Source organism: Dermacentor silvarum, chromosome 10 (assembly GCF_013339745.2).
Source record: "Dermacentor silvarum isolate Dsil-2018 chromosome 10, BIME_Dsil_1.4, whole genome shotgun sequence".
Classification (NCBI taxonomy): domain Eukaryota; kingdom Metazoa; phylum Arthropoda; class Arachnida; order Ixodida; family Ixodidae; genus Dermacentor; species Dermacentor silvarum.
Window position 1 is genome coordinate 7,576,918 of NC_051163.1, and position 18,258 is coordinate 7,595,175.

General features: G+C 42.0%; 1 protein-coding gene and 1 non-coding gene across 2 annotated transcripts in view; one reads left to right on the forward strand and one right to left on the reverse strand.

Moving 5' to 3' along the window:
- Positions 1-240: 240 nt before the first annotated feature.
- Trnad-guc (transfer RNA aspartic acid (anticodon GUC)) lies at positions 241-312 on the forward strand. Its single transcript has one exon. It is a non-coding gene; the product is annotated as a tRNA-Asp (tRNA).
- Positions 313-5,267: 4,955 nt separating this feature from the next.
- Positions 5,268-18,258, reverse strand: part of LOC119466105 (laminin subunit alpha-like) — a gene marked incomplete at its 5' end in the record, with an annotated part of 75,798 nt that continues 62,807 nt past the window's right edge. The window contains 12 exon segments of the mRNA XM_049657432.1: positions 5,268-6,005; positions 6,821-7,045; positions 7,607-7,760; positions 7,860-8,105; positions 8,903-9,180; positions 10,386-10,662; positions 11,608-11,919; positions 12,315-12,432; positions 13,334-13,440; positions 15,013-15,168; positions 15,665-15,955; positions 16,737-16,884. Of these exon segments, the coding sequence (XP_049513389.1) occupies positions 5,743-6,005; positions 6,821-7,045; positions 7,607-7,760; positions 7,860-8,105; positions 8,903-9,180; positions 10,386-10,662; positions 11,608-11,919; positions 12,315-12,432; positions 13,334-13,440; positions 15,013-15,168; positions 15,665-15,955; positions 16,737-16,884 (2,575 nt within the window).

The window sequence follows — 18,258 nt, forward strand, 5'->3', positions numbered from 1 at the left end:
TTTTTTTCCTCCATATATGATATTATCATTAGACATCAGGCGAACTCCTAACAGGAGCACGAATTAAACTAACGAATCAACAATTAAAAAAAAACAGCGCTTGGTCACAGTTTAATCAACATGTCTTTCGTAAAGAATATAACACACGATATTTCCAACTACTATTAAAAAATTTATTAAAATAATTTTTGCAGTCGCATATATACATAAATAGCCTTCTAAACGACGCGCCTTCCATCCTCCTCGTTAGTATAGTGGTCAGTATCCCCGCCTGTCACGCGGGAGACCGGGGTTCGATTCCCCGACGGGGAGCATTTTTTTAGTTTTTTTTTTTTTTCTGTGTTGTTTAATTAACATGATGTGGATCGCGTTGGGCACAATGTGAACAACTTGAACAATTAAGTTAACTTCAAGGCTAGCTGTTTTCCACTGTCATCCATGCACATCATCATTTATGTCCACTGCAGGCCTTCGTGATCCTGCAGTGGTCTTGCGCTAGCTGATTAAAACTTGCGCCTGCGAATTTCCTAACTTCATCACTCCACCTAGTTTTCAGCCGTCCTCGACTGCGCTTCCCTTCTCTTGGTATCCATTCTGTAACTCTAATGGGCCACCGGTTATCCATCCTACGCATTACATATGGCCTGCCCAGCTCCACTTTTTCCGCTTAATGTCAAATGGAATATCGGCTATCTCCGTTTGTGCTCTGATTCACACCGTTCTCTTTTTGTCTCTTAACGTTAGGCCTAACATTTTTCGTTCCATCGCTCTTTGTGCGGTCGTTAACTTGTTCTCGAGCTCCTTTGTTAACCTCCATGTTTCTGCCCCATATGTTAGCCGCGGTGGAATGCAATGATAGTATTGTACACTTTTCTTTTCAATGGCAGTGTTAAGCTCCCAGTCAGGGTTTGGCAATGTTGCCATATGATCTCCAACCCATTTTTATTCTTCTGTATATTTCCTTAGCATGACAGGGGGGATCCCCTGTGAGTAATTGACCTAGATAAAACGTACTCCTTTACAGACTCTAGAGGCTGACTGGCGATCCTAAATTCTTGTTCCCTTGCCAGGCTATTGAACATCATCTTTGTCTCCTGCATATTAATCTTCAACCCGGCCCACTCTTACACTTTCTCGGTTAAGGTCCTCAATCATTTGCTGTAATTTGTCCCCATTGTTGCTGAATAGGAGAATGTCAACTGCAAACCGAAAGTTGCTGAGATATTCACCGTTGATTGTCACTCCTAAGCCTTCCCAGTTTAAGAGCTTGAATACTTCTAAGCATGCAGTGAATAGCATTGTAGAGATTGTGTCGCCTTGCCTGACCCCTTTCTTAATAGGTAACTTTCTACTTTTCTTGTGGAGAACTAAGGTTGCTATGCAATCCTTGTAGATATTTGCCAAGATGCTCAGGTATGCTTCTTGTACTTCTTGATTACGAAATGCCTCTATGACTGCTGGTATCTCTACTGAATCAAATGGCTTTTCATAATCTATGAAAGCCATATAGAGAGGTTGATTGTACTCCGCAGATTTCTCTATTACCTGGTTGATGACATGGATATGATCCACTGTAGAATATCCCTTCCTGAAGCCAGCTTGTTCTCTTGGTTGGCTGAAGTCAAGTGTTGCCCTGATTCTATTTGAAATTACCTTAGTGAATATGTTATACAATACTGAGAGCAAGCTAATGGGTCTATAATTCTTCAATTCTTTAACGTCTCCCTTCTTATGGATGAGTGTAATGTTGGTGTTCTTCCAGCTTTCTGGTACACTTGAAGTCGTGAGGCATTGCGTATAAAGGGCCGCAAGCTTTTGAAGTATGATATCCTCCTCCATCCTTGATTAAATCGACTGTTATTCCATCTTCTCCAGCAGCTTTTCTCCCGGTCATGTCTTTCAAGTACCTTCTAACTTCATCGCTAGTTATAGAGGGGGCCTCTGTATCCTGTTCATCAATGAAAGTAGCTTGGCTGCTTGGCTGCACATGTCAGTATAGAACTCTTCCGCTGCTTTTACTATGCCATCAAAATTGCTGATATAACCCTGCTTGTCTTTCAGTGCATACATTTTGCCTTGTCCTATGCCTAGTTTTCTTCTCACTGATTTCATGCTACGTCAATATTTTACTGCTTCCTCAATCATTTCCACGTTATAATTTCGGATATCCCTTACTTTCTTCTTGTTGATCAGTTTCGACAGTTCAGCGAATTCTATCTGACCTCTCGAGTTTAACACTTTCATGTTTTGCCGTTTCTTTATAGGTCCTTTGTTACTTGGGAGAGCTTACCCACTGGTTGCCTTGGTGCCTTACCTCCCACTTCAATTGCTGCTTCTGAGATCAACCTAGTTACAGTTTCATATTTAATTACCTCTATGTTGTCTTTATCTTCCTATTCTAAAGCTGCATATTTGTTTGTGAGCACCAGCCTGAATTGGTCTGCTTTTACCTTTACTGCATCTAGGTTGGCCTGTTTCTTCATGACTAACTTTATTCTTTCTCTCTTCAAACTGAGAGAAATCCTAGACCCCACTAACCTATGGTCTGATGACGTGCACATACTATCCATGCACATACTACACTTAATTTTATATCAATTCAGTGTGATATCCCCTATTCGGGGAAGGGAAAGCATGAAGGCTTTCCGACAATTATTCCGATAATTTTATTCCAAATTTCTCTGCAATCCATTTGGTTTTAGTTGCACACCTACTGTAGATCCAATGTGCGAAGACCATTTCAACTGGGTAAATACAAACTGCTAATAAATAACTAAAAAGAGTCAGTGCAATAATATACGATTTGGATACCTACTGTTTTTGGTCATCATTCCTATCCCACCACCTGGATCATATTCTGTGTACTACTTCAAGTATAGGAAGGTTAATCAAAGAACTTTTTAATTTTTGAAATCAGGGCACAATTTTAGGTGGAAATTAAAGCTATTGTTGCGTCATAAAACATTCCATTCAGTTGTTTTCAGTTCACTACAACTGCATAATGATTTTTCCGTGCTTTACTCATCGAACACAAAATTCTAAAAGTGCTGCATGATTACATGCAAGCGCGCTGCAACACCATGCAGTGACCCTAAATGTGATTTGAAAGAACTAACCTCACTCATCCATTGACTGAGTAACCACTTGATTAATGCACCTTGATGTCTTAAACATTGCATTAAATGCAATGCTTGATCAATGTGCAGACTGCAATCGTTACACGTACCTTGCAATCAACAGAAGCCAACACCAACAGCTTGCCACATACAGGCGATTGGCAAGCAGGCGATTCGCAAGTCAGACATTGAGCGGAGTTATTTTCTTCAAATCACTTTTGGGTTCATTGTTGCTATGGTGCATGAGCATGTAAAGTGGGCACATTACGTACTTTGCTCACTACTAGTATGTAAAAATTAATTATGCAGGACATAGCACATTGAAAACAGAATGGGATGTTTTAGTATTCAATAATTAATAGCTTTCCCATTTGCAATCATGCCCTTAATTCAATATTCAAAAACTTGTTTAATTAATGTAATTAATTAAGTAATTAACACACACAAGATATCCTGGTGGTGGAACTCATAACCAAACACCTTTGGTCCCCCATAACTGAATATTTTATCACTTAACAGCTTGGCTTGGGTTAGGTGGGACACCCTGTCATACGTACATAACCGAAGTACATACTATCGACCAAAAAAGTTTACGGACCATGGGATCTAAGAAAACGCTAAATGTCTGAGCAGCCTTTAAAAGTAGCCAGTAAAACCGTACATCACAATGTTGTTCGCATATACTAGTAGAGGCTGGAAATGGGAATACCAGGCTGTGTTTTGAGGCTGCGGAGATATTCAGCTTTTTGTCAGATCCCTTGGTGCGTAAACTTTTTTGGTCGATAGTACATTCTGCGAAACTGCAGCCATTCTATGTTCATCTATGAGTTAGGTTCTCAAGTTGAGTGTTTGCATTCTATGACCCAGTGTACATATATATGACAAGCGTTGGGGATTTTCCGATTTTTCGTCCTAATGGTTGGTCTCCATAGGACCTGATGGGACCAGCTGGACCAAATGGGGTCACTTTGAAAAATTACTGGGTAGTGCCAGTGAGAACACTTCACTAATCTGTAACTGGATGCTCCATATGACTGCACCACCACAACATGAACGAACTGCACGTGCAGCTGTTGGTGTAGGTGAGAGGTAAAGTCTCTTAGAATAAAACCCACTTATATTCAGGCACTTCAGGTTAGAGACTGGAGTGAAAAGTTTGTCGGGTGCAAAGTGTAACACGAAAAATGTTGAGCAACTATAGCGAGTCAAATCAAAGCGCTAGGATGTATCGCCTGACATTATTGGATCGACCAAGAGCTTGTCTCTTTGTTGTGATAGCAATTACACAGAAACTCAAGGCACGCCACTGCCGTTGTGATGTCCTGGTATCTGTGACTCATGTGTGGCTCACATGCGGACAGCTAGAAGACCTCCAGAGACGCACAGTGTGTTCGGTACCACCTCACTCTGCTCAGTCGGCTCTGCTGGAGCCAGAGCTGCCTTTTGCTGCTGGCATGAGCGATGTGTTGTACATACCTGCTGAGGAGCTGTAAACTGTTGTACATGCACAGGCCTGAGGGGAATGGACTAGTAAACGTCACGTGAACATAATCTAATATTTCACTCGGTGCTGACGAATGCCAATGGTTTTCTGTTGTCTTATTGCCTCGTGCACTATGGTGGTGCGATGCTTGTAACGGCGCTGCCAGCGTTCCCTGTTGTCGCACACCTGTTATCTGCCAGGGTGCTGTTCCTGCTGCACAGCAGCAGTTGCTTCATGTGCTGCCTCGTTCCATATCACCTGCACGTATTGTTGGAACACCGCATGAGGAGTTCGGGCACAATGCTAAACCTTGCTATTGGTTTCCTTCGGGTGAAATTGCAGGTTCTTAATTTTTTTTTTTTTTTTGTCAGCTATACAGAGTTCTATTTCAATGTAGAGTTTTCAGTTGTACCAACCATACTGCGCTTAGTAGCTGTACTATCTGTGCAAGAAGTTTAGAGACTATCTAGCCCATTACTGCAACTGATGACATGCTTTGTACTGCGTTCTATGTGCGTAAATCTGCAAAAACAACTCGGGAAAATTCTCATGATGATCACAACACTGCAACTTGTGATGCGATAAAGCAAACAATCTGCAGTTTGAACCACCATAAACATGTCAAAGGCAATTTTCTTGAGCTGCTGTTTTATGGAGACACACTGACATGACATGAATAAACCAATCTTTATTTAACACTTTCTGGATTTAAAAAATTGCCAATTCTCTTCCAATTCAGGTCTAGAGTGACCTCAGTCACACAAATCTCATTTAACCAAACTAGTGCAGGACAATGATGTTAATTTAGCAAAGCTGTTATTGTTTCTACCATCAGTAGCCGAATAAAAAAAACTTTCACACTTTCTCAAGGACAATAAAAGAAACCTCTACCTCACTAAGACTGCAATCCTCAGTATAGCATTTGTTTAACACCAATTTAATCCAATATCATTACCTCATTTAAAAATAAAAGCAATCTGCACATACTGCATATCAATGAAATGTAAGTTTACTTTTGTAGCTGGTGAGAAAAGTGAGAATTTGTAATACCAATCATAACACTTTCCAGGTCAATGATTAAAAAAAAATTGACACAGAGCTGAGTACTACTACCAAGGAATAACACAAGCAGATTTCAACTCCTTAGATGGTGGGGCACGAATTCAACTGGACGTTGCCGTAAACAGTGCTCTCGGCCATGCTCTGGAGTTTGCCGTTGATCTGCAGGTAACGAATGCAGCCAACATATTGCTCGTGTGTGGCCGTGGCTCGTGTCTTGGTCGGATCCGGCACACCACCAATGTAGAGTGGGTTCATTGTGTCTGTAGCAGTGACTCCTCCTCGCCCAATGGCCAAGTTACTGGTAGCGCCCACAGCAAGGGACACAATGTTCTTGTTCTTCACAGCTGTGTTGGAAGGAAACAACACCTGGTGGTCAATCTAAGACTGTGCTATAGCCATGCATTCCTTTGCAATTTATCCACTAAAAAAACTGCATCTCTAGTTTTGCCGCATAATAGTTGGGGTACTACGTTCCAGTCCTGTGCTGTTAAAGAATGACTGCTTGCAACAAATTGAGTTTGTGAATACAGTTGAACCTCGTCATAACAAAGTCACACCAGACACGAAAGTATCTTCGGTATATCTAATATTTCTTGTAAGTATATATTTGTTATACACTGGTAATGGCGTGAAATATTTTAGGTTTCCTTTGTTATATCCAATTATTTATTATGTTCGTTATATCCAGGTCCAACTGTAATCCATTGCTGCTATTCTGGCAACAGTAGCTGTTAATGCCATTTGTTCATAATAAACGATACATAGTCATGTGTAAAGCTTTTGTTATAATACTCTAAGGTGTCACTTAAAAAGCAAAATACACTGTACACTGCTTCAAGCACATTTGTGTTTCCAGCAAAGTACAGTGCCTTGAAGGCACTGTTGTATGTTTTAATTTTAAGGCTCTGAAAATTTGCAATGAAAAGACATAGAAGAGGCTAGGAAATGTGAACATCTCTTATTTCTACTGCATTCATATCCAATTCATTGGTATAACACGGGCCAGATGAATCAAGTTAATTCACCATGTAATGTCAGATTAATTACTGCAGTCATGAAGATTAAGTACTATCATCCAGTCATGCTTCTACAGCATTAAAAAAAGGAACAGAAAAATGAATGCGGGTTGTTAAATGGGGTGATGAAAGTTGCGCTTTACCTTTCACAGTGTGCCACTCTCCATCGCAAAGGTTTCCTGCAGTGACAGAGACCTTGATAATTCCTGCACCATTGTCGGCACTAAATATGATGTTGCCATCGACCATCTGCAGCAGTACAAAGTCCTTCTGGTTGTTGCTGTGAACTGCAAACAGGATTCCTGAAGTTCTTCGTGGCTTTATGTCCAGTTCCACAGTCATCTCCTTGCCCACATTGTAGCTGTCGTCTGCAGAAATGCATTGGCTGTTAGCTGTGAGTCAAAGCCCTCGCCATTTTTTTACACCCATCAGTGGGCACATGGGTTGTGGTTTCACTTATTTTATCCAACTGACTATTCTGTGGGTGGTCTTAGATCGAGAGAGCTACATTTTTAAGCAACATGAAACCAGTCGTATACAACACATGCACAGCTGGATAGCTGAATAATGTAACTGTAGCAGAATAAATTATACTTGGAGCCAGAAGGCAATAACAATAATCTTTATACTGTTGACCATTGCAATGAATATAGTACATACCTTCAAAAGTAGAAGTAAAAATACATTTGACATGCAGACCTACATATTAGATAAATGCGCTCCAAGACACAACAAATATCTGCGAGATCAGCCCTGACCCTTGTGCTGCAATCTTGTAGACTTCCAAAAAGGCTTACAAATCAAATAGTCGGCAATACAAGGGTATCTTTCATGTTCATAAGCTTGTATAGTAGTCCCTTAACTCTGGTACCTGGTCATCATGTTGGTATGCATAACAGCAGAGAAGTGCAGCCTCGCTGTCAACTTACAGAGGATGAGGTGGCTGTGGTTGGTACCAAAGAAGGTGCCTGTCTCTACTTTCTGCGAGCAGCCTGTGACACCAACGCTGACCCGAGGTCGCAGCATCTGCCGGTCTTGTACTTCCAGCTTACGGATGCATCCCGGAAAAGAGGCAGTCACTCCCTGCAGGTGGAGACAGCACAAAGTTGACTTGTAACAGCACTGCACTAGTGAGCAGCACAACCTTACATGAATGTTATTTCTAACTTGTGAGAGACTTACGCGAAGATTGTTTTTCACTTGAGAAGAGACGTTGCGTGGAAGTCCACCAAGGTAGATGGGGCTCTTGACGTTGATTGAGCTGGTGGTTCCCTGGGAGCTGCCCTGTGCTGCCGTGGTATTGTCCATGTACAGCACACCCATCTGGCCCCGGCGACTGAACTCAAGAGAGTGCCACTCTCCAAGATTGTACACGTCTGATGTAGTCAGCAGGCCTGGGCCCGTGCCACAGTTGAACATGACGTTCACCTATAAAATGAACCCAGAAGGTGCCAAGAAACTCAAATTTCAGAGGTTCAATGTCCAGCATAGAAAAACAAACACTGATGCTCTGTGCAGTAAAAATTACCAGCTTAATCAAATGTAATGAGCACCTTGAAAAGTCTGCAATACATTAACTCATTGGCCATATTTTCAGTTATGAAGCTTGGTCACTCTGTTGCTTCTAGCTGTGCTCCTTTTATCCCTTGCCATCACGATTGCGCAAGCAAGAACTGGTTACATTTACATCACACATAGACAAGACTCCTTTTCATTATGTGTGCTCTCTTGATAAAAAAAAAGATAGCTTAGAAAAAGAAAAGTTACCTGAATTCACTTGTCTCTTTTGATGTTATAGATTTTTTTTTTCAATTAGAATACAATGTCATGCATTATGCTACCCACTTTTGAGATGGCATTATGCCTTTTAAACACTGCTCAATCACGTGATAAAATTAGCAAGGGGGAAGAAATGGATGATGTTAAATGGTCCAGTTGCGAGTGCCTGATATGAAGAGAGCCTGTCCATAGGGTGAATTCATTTCATCAATCTACTGATCAAGGGTGTGCCTTCAGCACTATAACACTTGATATTCCGTTACAAGTCACAAAAGCCACATTCAATGCCCTGCCTGCACAAGTGGTTCTGTTAGTACAGATAGTGCACGAAAATGCACCCTGATCATGCACAGCATTGCAACAGATGTGTTATCAAGGAGCAACATATGCACAGAGACAGAGACTCAAGCTATTCCAGAGAACAACATTCATGTTGAAGCACTCACTTTTCCTTGCTTCATGAAGATGGCTATGAAGTCGACTTTGTTGCTGTTGGTGACATAGAACAAGATACCGTCCTCGTGGCGAGTGCGGAACTCAAGTGAGATGGTTGAGTGCTCCATCAGACTATTGGCAAGGTCTGTGGGAAGTCTGAACTCGAGTCGGCTCTCGGGACTGTTGCCAAACCGGAGGCCACTCTCGGGTGTCACATCAGCATCGCGAGCTGGCTCCAGTGGCAGCACACAGCCAGGAAGTGGACCGCTCGAGGGATGCCTGCCTGCACCTGTAAAAAGCCCGAGATGCATGTAATACACCAGTTTTGTTTTGGTATGGGCTCAAGGCCAACGTATAAGTGGCTGCTCATTCTTGTACCTATAGTTTCTGTCCTCATCATCACTTCTGACATCCATGTTTCTTTCCATTCTCCTTTTGCCCCAATGCAGAGTAGCTGGCTAGAATAATCTGCGTCAGGATGACCTCCCTGTCTTTCCGTCTATTCCTCCTTCCTTCAATCTCTTTCATTCTGACTCACGAACGCTGCCACTGTGGGCTTATAGAACAACCTTTCCTGGCTTTTGCGCATGGCGATGTACAAGTTAATGCATCTGTGGCATGCTGAACAAATCTCTATCACCACTTTAACAGCCTATAATTGTAGTGGTCCTTCAACACTTCCTTGATACTGGCACTCTGTGTTGATGATACTGTTCCCTGCATGCAACAGAATAGGCACTGCTTTGGTTTCCTTAGTTTGGTCTTTATTCAAATTCAGTTTGCAAGTGGAAAGCTTTTCATACCGTAAGAAAGATCACCATAGTATCAAGCCATCCCTAAACACTGGGATAACAATTACTTAGACTGCAACTGCATTTCTTGTCACCACTTTAATGTGCTAATATATTTTCTTCACACCAACATACTAGACAATATTTTAGATATTTGAAAATGTGTCAACAAGCCCATAGGCAGAAGCTTGTTAAATCTTTATACATAACATAAGTTAAGCTTTTCCCGGTTGAAAATCTCCTGTTCCACCACTTTTAGCCTGACTACTTTCGGACTCTTGCTTTGCAAGTTAGGATAGTTTCATGGAATGATTTGGCATAAAGCCTCTAGGTTCCTTGAGTTCTTCCTTTTAAATTTCTTCTAAATGACTCCTCTTATTCCCCTCACCCTGTTTCAAACTGTCCTTTGCATCTTCAAAATAAGGTCATCAGAAAATATAAGTAGAATAAACAATCATTCCAACCTCATCTCAAGACTTCTATTAATTTTGCACCACCAGAACTTGTCCCTAGTCCATTGCAAATATCATGCATAAAAAGATGAATTACAAAACTACCAACCGTTGCTGAACTACATGTTTGGGGATACTAACACAAACAAAAAATGAGAGTAATTGGTGTCAGGACATGAGAGCACACAGCAAAAGTTAGCTCTTACACATAAACTGTAAGCAGGAAGTGTGCATCTGAAATAGGCCATTACCTTCATAAACATGTGTTGTGTCCTCTGTAGATACGCCCTCTTCACCACTCTCCTCCCCAGGCAGAGGGCAGCTGGTGAGGACAGCATTAACTCGATCTGCAGTAGCAGCAAAATTCTGGAGCACACCTCGCACAGTGGAATCACCGAGACACCCAACAAAAAAGGTGCGGCCATCAAGCTGAAGCTCAGGATTGGCCTGGACTCCAGTGGGAAGGCCTCCAAAGTAGAGCGGGCTGGTGGTGTGAATCAAGACAGGCTCCACTGCATTCTCTTGCACCTGAGGATAACACCGAAAAACAAGCAGCGCTTCTGTGAACAATGCATAAGTTAGGGCTCTGAGAGTAAGTGGCGTAATAGTACAGACAGGGATATGTGTAACAAGGCTGTTAGGTGGTTTAACGTTGATCTGGAAGAAATTAAAAGCACAATGAGAGACAAAACTTGGATGAGACACAGGACACTAAGTCCTGTCTCTTGGCACCATTTTGTGTTTTCATCTTGATGTTGCAGCATTTAAGGTTGTAAGGATGTGCATATTAGGCACAGGCTTGATTGATGCAATTGTTGGACCATCGGTAGTCATCTGAATGGGAAGAAGTTATATTGATGACTAATCTCAAGCACTAGATATGTTAAGTTTTGGGGTGGTGGGATAAATGCAGGCACATCGAGAGCTCCACTGCAAAACTGGTCCGGATGCTGAGATGTGCATAGCAGTAGCAGGTTAGCTAGTACCATCAACATAAATTAAAATGCAAGCAAGAAAGAACATACTGGAGCACCTTTCTCCAAAATTCCTTCAGAGTGTAATGCAAAATCACCACAAAGCCAGTTTCTGAACATGCTGCACTCCCAATGCTATCTGTAAAAGCCTGAATTGCACAAGTGTCATCAACAATGGTAAGTGTAGGAAGATCACAACCATGTGTTGTAATCAATTTTGACTTGTTTGCGTTTCAATTTATATGGATGGCACATCATGTATGGTGGGCAAGAGCACTTGAATTGCTCATAACAAAAAGTGCTATAGTGCTGAATGTGTGCTTTTGCCCTCTGTTTCAAGTCCTACTGTTTACACCCTGGCATATTCTTCAGCAGCGACCATGTTATTGATTTCCTTTTTATCTGTGTGTCGTCTGCACTGTGCAGGTTTCAGCAAACACACAATGACAGTCTAGTAAAACAAGTGTTTGCTGCTGCTCAACTGCAAGACAGTGCTCACCACAAGAGCATCGTCAATGTCCAACCTCAGCCGGTTGGAGTAGCTGCTGGCAGTGACGTAGTGCCAGCGGCCATCATCATAAGTGCCCTCAGTCTCCACACGGCCACCTGGTCGTGCTTGTAGGAACAGCCTTCCACCGCGCAATCCGAGTGCAAGGAATTTGGAGTGGTCTTCATTGCTTGTGTAGAAAATGAGACCATTGGGTCGGTTAGTGCGGAACTTCAATGTGAGCTGAGCATTCTCTGTCAAGTCCATGAATGGCATGGCAACAAAGCCAGGAGACTCCGCTGAGAATGATACCACCCGTGCCACCTGTACAAAGAAATAATTACAATTAATCACAGAATAATAATTGGATATAACTGTCTGAATATCTGTTGATAAATTTCTTCATTCAGATACTCACAAACAATATTTCAGTCATTATATAGAAATAAAATAGAGAAAAATAACATTTCTGGTAATTCAAAGCACTAGTCTTCACTCTAACAAAGCCTGGCATTCAACAGCACTGTTTCTATTTATAATAAGTTGGCCTCCTTTCGCCATAATTCAAAAGGCACATCTTCCATTTTATTCGTCTTCTATGTGTAAATAAAATTCTTTACTCGACAGCACATTGAGACAGAAAATGCCATTTCGAGCTTTTAACTGCTGTCTCAGCAAGAAGAAGCATGAAGCAGAAAGGCTCAACAGAAGTCACCCACGTTTGGAGGGCAACCTGTTGTTACAGCCAGGGCTTCCTTGGTTTTGTGTAGGTCCACTAGTCTTGTGTCTAGCTCCAACTCTTCGATGCATCCTTCAAAGTTTATACGGGTCACCTCCCTGTGGAAACCAAATTGAGAAAGAGTAAAGTAAAACACTTCAAGGAGAACTTCACTGTGACTGAATTGGATCGTTTAGATAACAAAGCAAGGGATCACTTTCTCCTCTTCACTGAAAAAGCAAGCAAGCACAGGGGACTGTCACTATGACAAAGTCAACTGGACAGTGAAAAAGTTGAAAGTAAATTTCACTTTCACATGCATAATGTGCCACAGGTGCAAACGCATTTAAAAAGCCTATATGTTTCCACGATTTTTTTTTTTCAACTTTGTTGTTAAGAAACCAACGCAATCTTTAAAGGCCAACTGCAACAAAATTTCCCTTTGGATAAGTTGGCAATGTATAAGTATAGTATACTAGTGAAGCAATCTTGGCAAATCTGCAGGGCTAGTAACTGTCCAGCTTTTTTTTATTAGCAGCCTTGAAATAAGCAGATGCACCTAAGCAGATGAGACATGAACCTGGTGGTGGTGGTGGTGGTGGTGGTGGTGGTGGTTAGTGGTAGTGGCACAAATCTCAGATCATGGCCTCTGAGATTTTCAGCATGCTGTAGCCACCACCTAATCTTGGAGGTCATGCCAAAGAGTCGTGCTGGTTTTCAACATGCCAAGTTCTGCGTCTTTCCAGGTCCAGCAGTAATGTCAGCGGGTTCTCCCCCTCCGGTTCTTGTATTAAGAACGTTTATATTTGCTAACGTCTATATTTGCTAGCTTTTCATAAAGCATCCACTAGTATTTCAAATTCAAAATTTTTGCACAGAGACTGCTCCATATCTACATGATCTGAAACTAGGCTTTTTATACGGTACAAAATTTGGTTTCAGTTATCCTTTAAAGATAACAAAAGAAAAGTTGTATATGCTAGATGCATTTCTAAGCCAGAGGGCAAGATAGCAACTCACATGTGACCATGGAAAGTTGGGTGGCCTCCAATGAATATGTCATCATTGGAGTCGATGCCCATCTCTTGACCTCGATAAGTGTCAGTCTGAGAATCATTGCCTCCCACCTGACAAAAAGAAAACTTGTTGAAATAGATAGTCTTTACTTCAAGCCATGTCATCAGAGATACTGGTGTCTTATCAAAGAGAGGTGAGTCAAATTAAGTTGGTAGGCTGCACTTTTGGAACAGCAAATATGGAGCTGGCATTTAGTAAAAGCATAGAAGTTTGGTGCAGCAAAACATCATGCTAATTGAAAGACACGTAGTGATGCCACTTTGAAAATTTTAAAGGAAGCATCCTTTGACATTGCAGCTTTTGGCAATGTCCGGCAAAGAGTATTAAATGCTTTTGAGAAAAAGAGAATACTTCATATTTGAAAATCAGCAAAAGCTCAACATGGAAACAACTACAGTCTTTTTCTTGCACAAAGAGCACCCACACACGCAAAAGTATTGTAATCAGGGGTGTGCGAATATTCAATATTTCGAATATGAACGTAATAGGTTTACTATGCAGTTTGTATTCAATTTGCGAGTTTACTATTCAAAGTTGTTGAATATTCGTTTCATTTGAATACTAAGAAACAAAGAGTTTTTGAAGCCTGCAGGAGGAAAAACTTATGCAAAGACTGCAAGAGAACCACGGTTGCTGCACAGATGCACACATTTGTGAGTGAATGCATGGCGGAAATCATTTATGCAAAATAGTTTCCAGTTGCTAAACATGCATGTTCTGCCAGCCTACAAACTTTCTCTCCAGATTCACACCTTGCACATTTACACAAACTTCTCTCTCTTTCAATCCCTTCTACCCCTTCCCCAGTGCTGGGTAGCCTACCGGGCTCAGCCTGGTTAACCTCCCTGCCTTTCCCTTATGACTTTTCTCTCTTTTCTCTCCAGATTAATAGCAAATCGATTAACTATTTGGGCAATATAACCATGCTCGAATCCCTTTAAAACGATGTGCGGTACTGTATGATAACAAGCTTCGCTCCTATGACTCACAGAGCCTTACACAGCACTCGTCCCGTGTTCTCTCTTGTCTGTGTTTTTTGGCACTGTTTTAAACATAAATGAGCACTACAGTTCTACGTGCATCTGCTAGCTGCCGTGCTTTTTCTTCATTGAATTACTGTGATTGTCATATATTGCGTCAGATACAGTTACATTTCCTTTGTCCTCATTGACAAGCTACTCAAATGAGGTAAAATTTAGTTGATAATGGCATTAAATGTATCAAATAACCTAAGTAAGCCTTTTGGGAGTTTTTATATTTTACTTTCTTTAGAAATGATAAAATATTCAATATTCAAAGTCTCTGTATTTTATATATATATATTGGAACTGGATTCGATTAGAAAATTTCACTATTCACACAACCTTAATTGTAATATTCCAGCATCACAGACTGACATCGTCACGCAGCCATTTTCGGAGTGGAATTCAGATAGGGAAGCGTGGTTTTCACTTTCTCCATTAGTGAGGCATCTCCCTCAATGAAAAAAAGAGAAAGAAAATTCTGAGAGTGTAATTTACCAGTCCAGCCCGACTCCGTTCTTTAACACATGCCTCTTTGATAACATGCCATCAAAATGGCATTCACATTTCAAGGGAGGCAAGTCGTTCAGTTGAACTCACAGTGAGGTCAGCATCTCCACGGAACTGGGCCGCTCTGAGCTGGTGCCACTGACCATCATTGTAGGCTGCATTGGACCTCATCTGCATCATGCCACTGCCAAGGTCAAACTTGTACACAACATGGCCATCACGCAACTCCAGGGCCATAAACGTTCCCTGCAAGGGTACAGTGGTCCTTATGAAGCACTTTCAAAGACAGAAGACTAGATCACTAGAAGGAGAGGAAAAGCTGGTTAGTGTGGGCTCAGCTCCAAGCTTGGTTTTTTGCACCCGGAAGACAAAACTAAAAACCAGCAGAGTCATGGCTTTAGCTAGGTTGAGTCTTGTTTTTGATTGCATTCAGTGGCATATGAAAAGAAAGACACAAGAACAAATACATGCTTCGTAGCAAATACATACATGCTAGTATTGTATTTGTTCTAAACATTCTTCTAGCAGCTGCTGAACGTAATCCACTGAAAGCCGGTTTTATAAAAACTCACAGAGCCTTACATGCTAGGATGTCCCTATATTAGCTCTCGCTGTAACATTTCTTTTAATGTGTGCACTGGATGCTGCTTCCCTCAAAAGTGAAGGTATCGCAGCCATTAGTCATTCCAGGATTTAGAGAGAGTTCGAGCAACATTCAACAACAATGAGTCGGCTCACTGACCCCATTGTGTATGAGGAAGAGCAGTCCCTCCCTCGCATAGGTGCGGAACTTCATGCTGATGCTGATGCCATCGTTGAAATCACGACGCTCCTTGGACACTATGGCATAGCCTGTGCCATCGAAGCGAAGGCCCCTGCCGCTCGGAATCTCGATGAGGCTGTCCCGCTCTTGGCATCCCTCTAGCTTTCCTCCATGGCTGTGGAAGTTCCACAAACCCACAGGCAATCCACCAAATTGCAACTCTTCCAAGTAGCCAACAAATGGCACAGTGTCGCGAGGGCTCAGCTGAACCTGGGCATTGACAATAAAATGAAAATGGAGTAGCCGGATAGAGCATATGCCTAATCGTGAATGGAATGTAATGTCAAAGCTGCTGAAAATGTGCAAGATGTTTAAAAAATACATTTTTTGTACAAACATACTCCTGATAGCATAAAAATTTTAACACTAATTCCCTACCCCGAGAATGGAAGTTTACTTAAAAATCAAGCATTAATAGAGGTTTCAGACAAGGCCATTCTGGCCTTTCCATTGTCATGAGACTACAAGTGTTTAAGCCTCGACATAAGGAATAAATTAAACATGCATTTTCTAAAAAAAGTATCACCATTTCCTAAAAAATCACACATCAATTCAATATTGCTGCTTTGAATGTACAGCTACAAAACAAAATGTGCTGGCAGTTCTTATCCATAATAGCTATGCCTGCATTTTTTTTTTCACTTCCTAGATATGCAGCTTCCCCAATGAGTACACAAAAATTTTGGTGTTTACCAGCTAAGGCTAAAAGAAGATTCAGGTGTGAGATCTGATCGATCGATTGAGGGAGTTTAATGTCCCAAACCATGACCTGGTCTATGGCTGATCCCTTAGCTGGGTGCCACAGGATTAATTATGAGCACCCAGTGTTCCTTAACACGCGCCTGAGACTAAGATTTCACCCCATTTATATGCAGCTACTGTCGAATCCACAACCTCCTGCTCAGTGTCACAATGCCATAGTCATCACGGTGGGTATACGTGTGGAATCTGCATGCTCCACAATAACGAGCGTACACAATGTGATACGTACATCTTCAGTGTCTGGCACACCTCCAATATAGAACTGAGACAGTGATTGATCCAAGTTGAAGACACTGCTGGTACCTTGAAGATACTTCGTCTTTGTGCTGTCGGGTTCACCCTCTGTGCGCACTTCAAGATTGACTGTTTTGCCAGTCCTGAAACGAAAATGATAGAACAAAATAACATGTCAAAGGCTTTCTTTCTTTATGGAATATCTCTAGGTGACCCTGTCCTTAGATCACTGACTTCATAACACACCTTACTGCTGATGTCTGCAATATATAGATAAAGGCAGTCCCCTGCACCCACCCCCCTTTTCTAACAACACATCAGGAGTTGACTGAAATACACTTGAATATTCAAGAAAGCTTACCCCTTTCCTCTTCCCTGAAACCATGCATCAGCAAAAATTAAATTTTGCCATACTACAAATGAAGTTTTGTGGCAGCTGGAAAGCACTATGTACAATGCTGCAAAATTCATTTGGAGAGCGTGCTGCTGACAATCTGACACAGTTCATCACAACCAGTGATAGACTTCAAATGAACTTCTAAACGATGCACATAAATTTAAAATTTCTAAAAGTCACACATGCTTATACATGACTCTTCTTGATTATTGCCGTTGGCAAAAGCATGCAGCTAATCCGCAATAAGTTTGGAGAACATATTGTCGGGAAGAGAATTAAGGTTGACACTATGAGAATATCAGATTTATAAAGGCACATGCTCCCAAAATATGCCTTGCACATTTATAAAGAGCCTGCTGCATGTCACAGGTCTGTAGTGCCCAGTATTTCTTGGAAATATTTTTCATTGTATGAAACTTTTTCATATCTTCAGACTCATTTTAAGCTTCCCATTAGCTTCCCATTAGCTTCTGGTAATCTGGCTGTTCTTGTGTTGACATTGTGGGAATACAAGCGCATTCTGATATTTTCGGAGCAGCGGCGCGTGGCTATCACGAGATAAGTACACGCGAGCTCACAGAAAGGTTGCATGGAGAGGGCACTTGCGCTGCTCCCGCAGCTTTTCGCGCCTCTCTGCAACGCAGCAGCCAAGGCACCCTGTTCCCTCCTTTCCCACTTCTTCAAACCGAGGAGACTCACTCTGCACCGCTCAGGAGAAGCACAGTTACCCCGATGCATTTTTGTCTTTCGGCTGACGAGCTTGCCTGGCTCAACTGGAGTTGCCTGGAGTTGAGCTCTACTGCGGCACTCTCTGCAGCTGAGTTGAGTTACGGCAGTAACTCAACTCAGCTGCGGAGAGCGCCGCATGCCGTCTGCCTGCGGTGCCCGGCCTTTGCGAGCAACTGACCGCCCCAGGGCCTGAGCGTGAACTCATGCTAGATGAGCTGAGCCATTGTTGGCCTTTTGTGTGTTTCCCCCATTTTGCAGTTTTCACCGCGGCCGTGCAGAAAACTCCACCACTGTGGTTTCGTTTGTGTCTGTTGTTGTTGGCATTGTCGATGTGTATAAGAAAGGTGAATAAAAGTCTCAAGTTAAAGATTCGCTCTGTCCCCATGGCCTG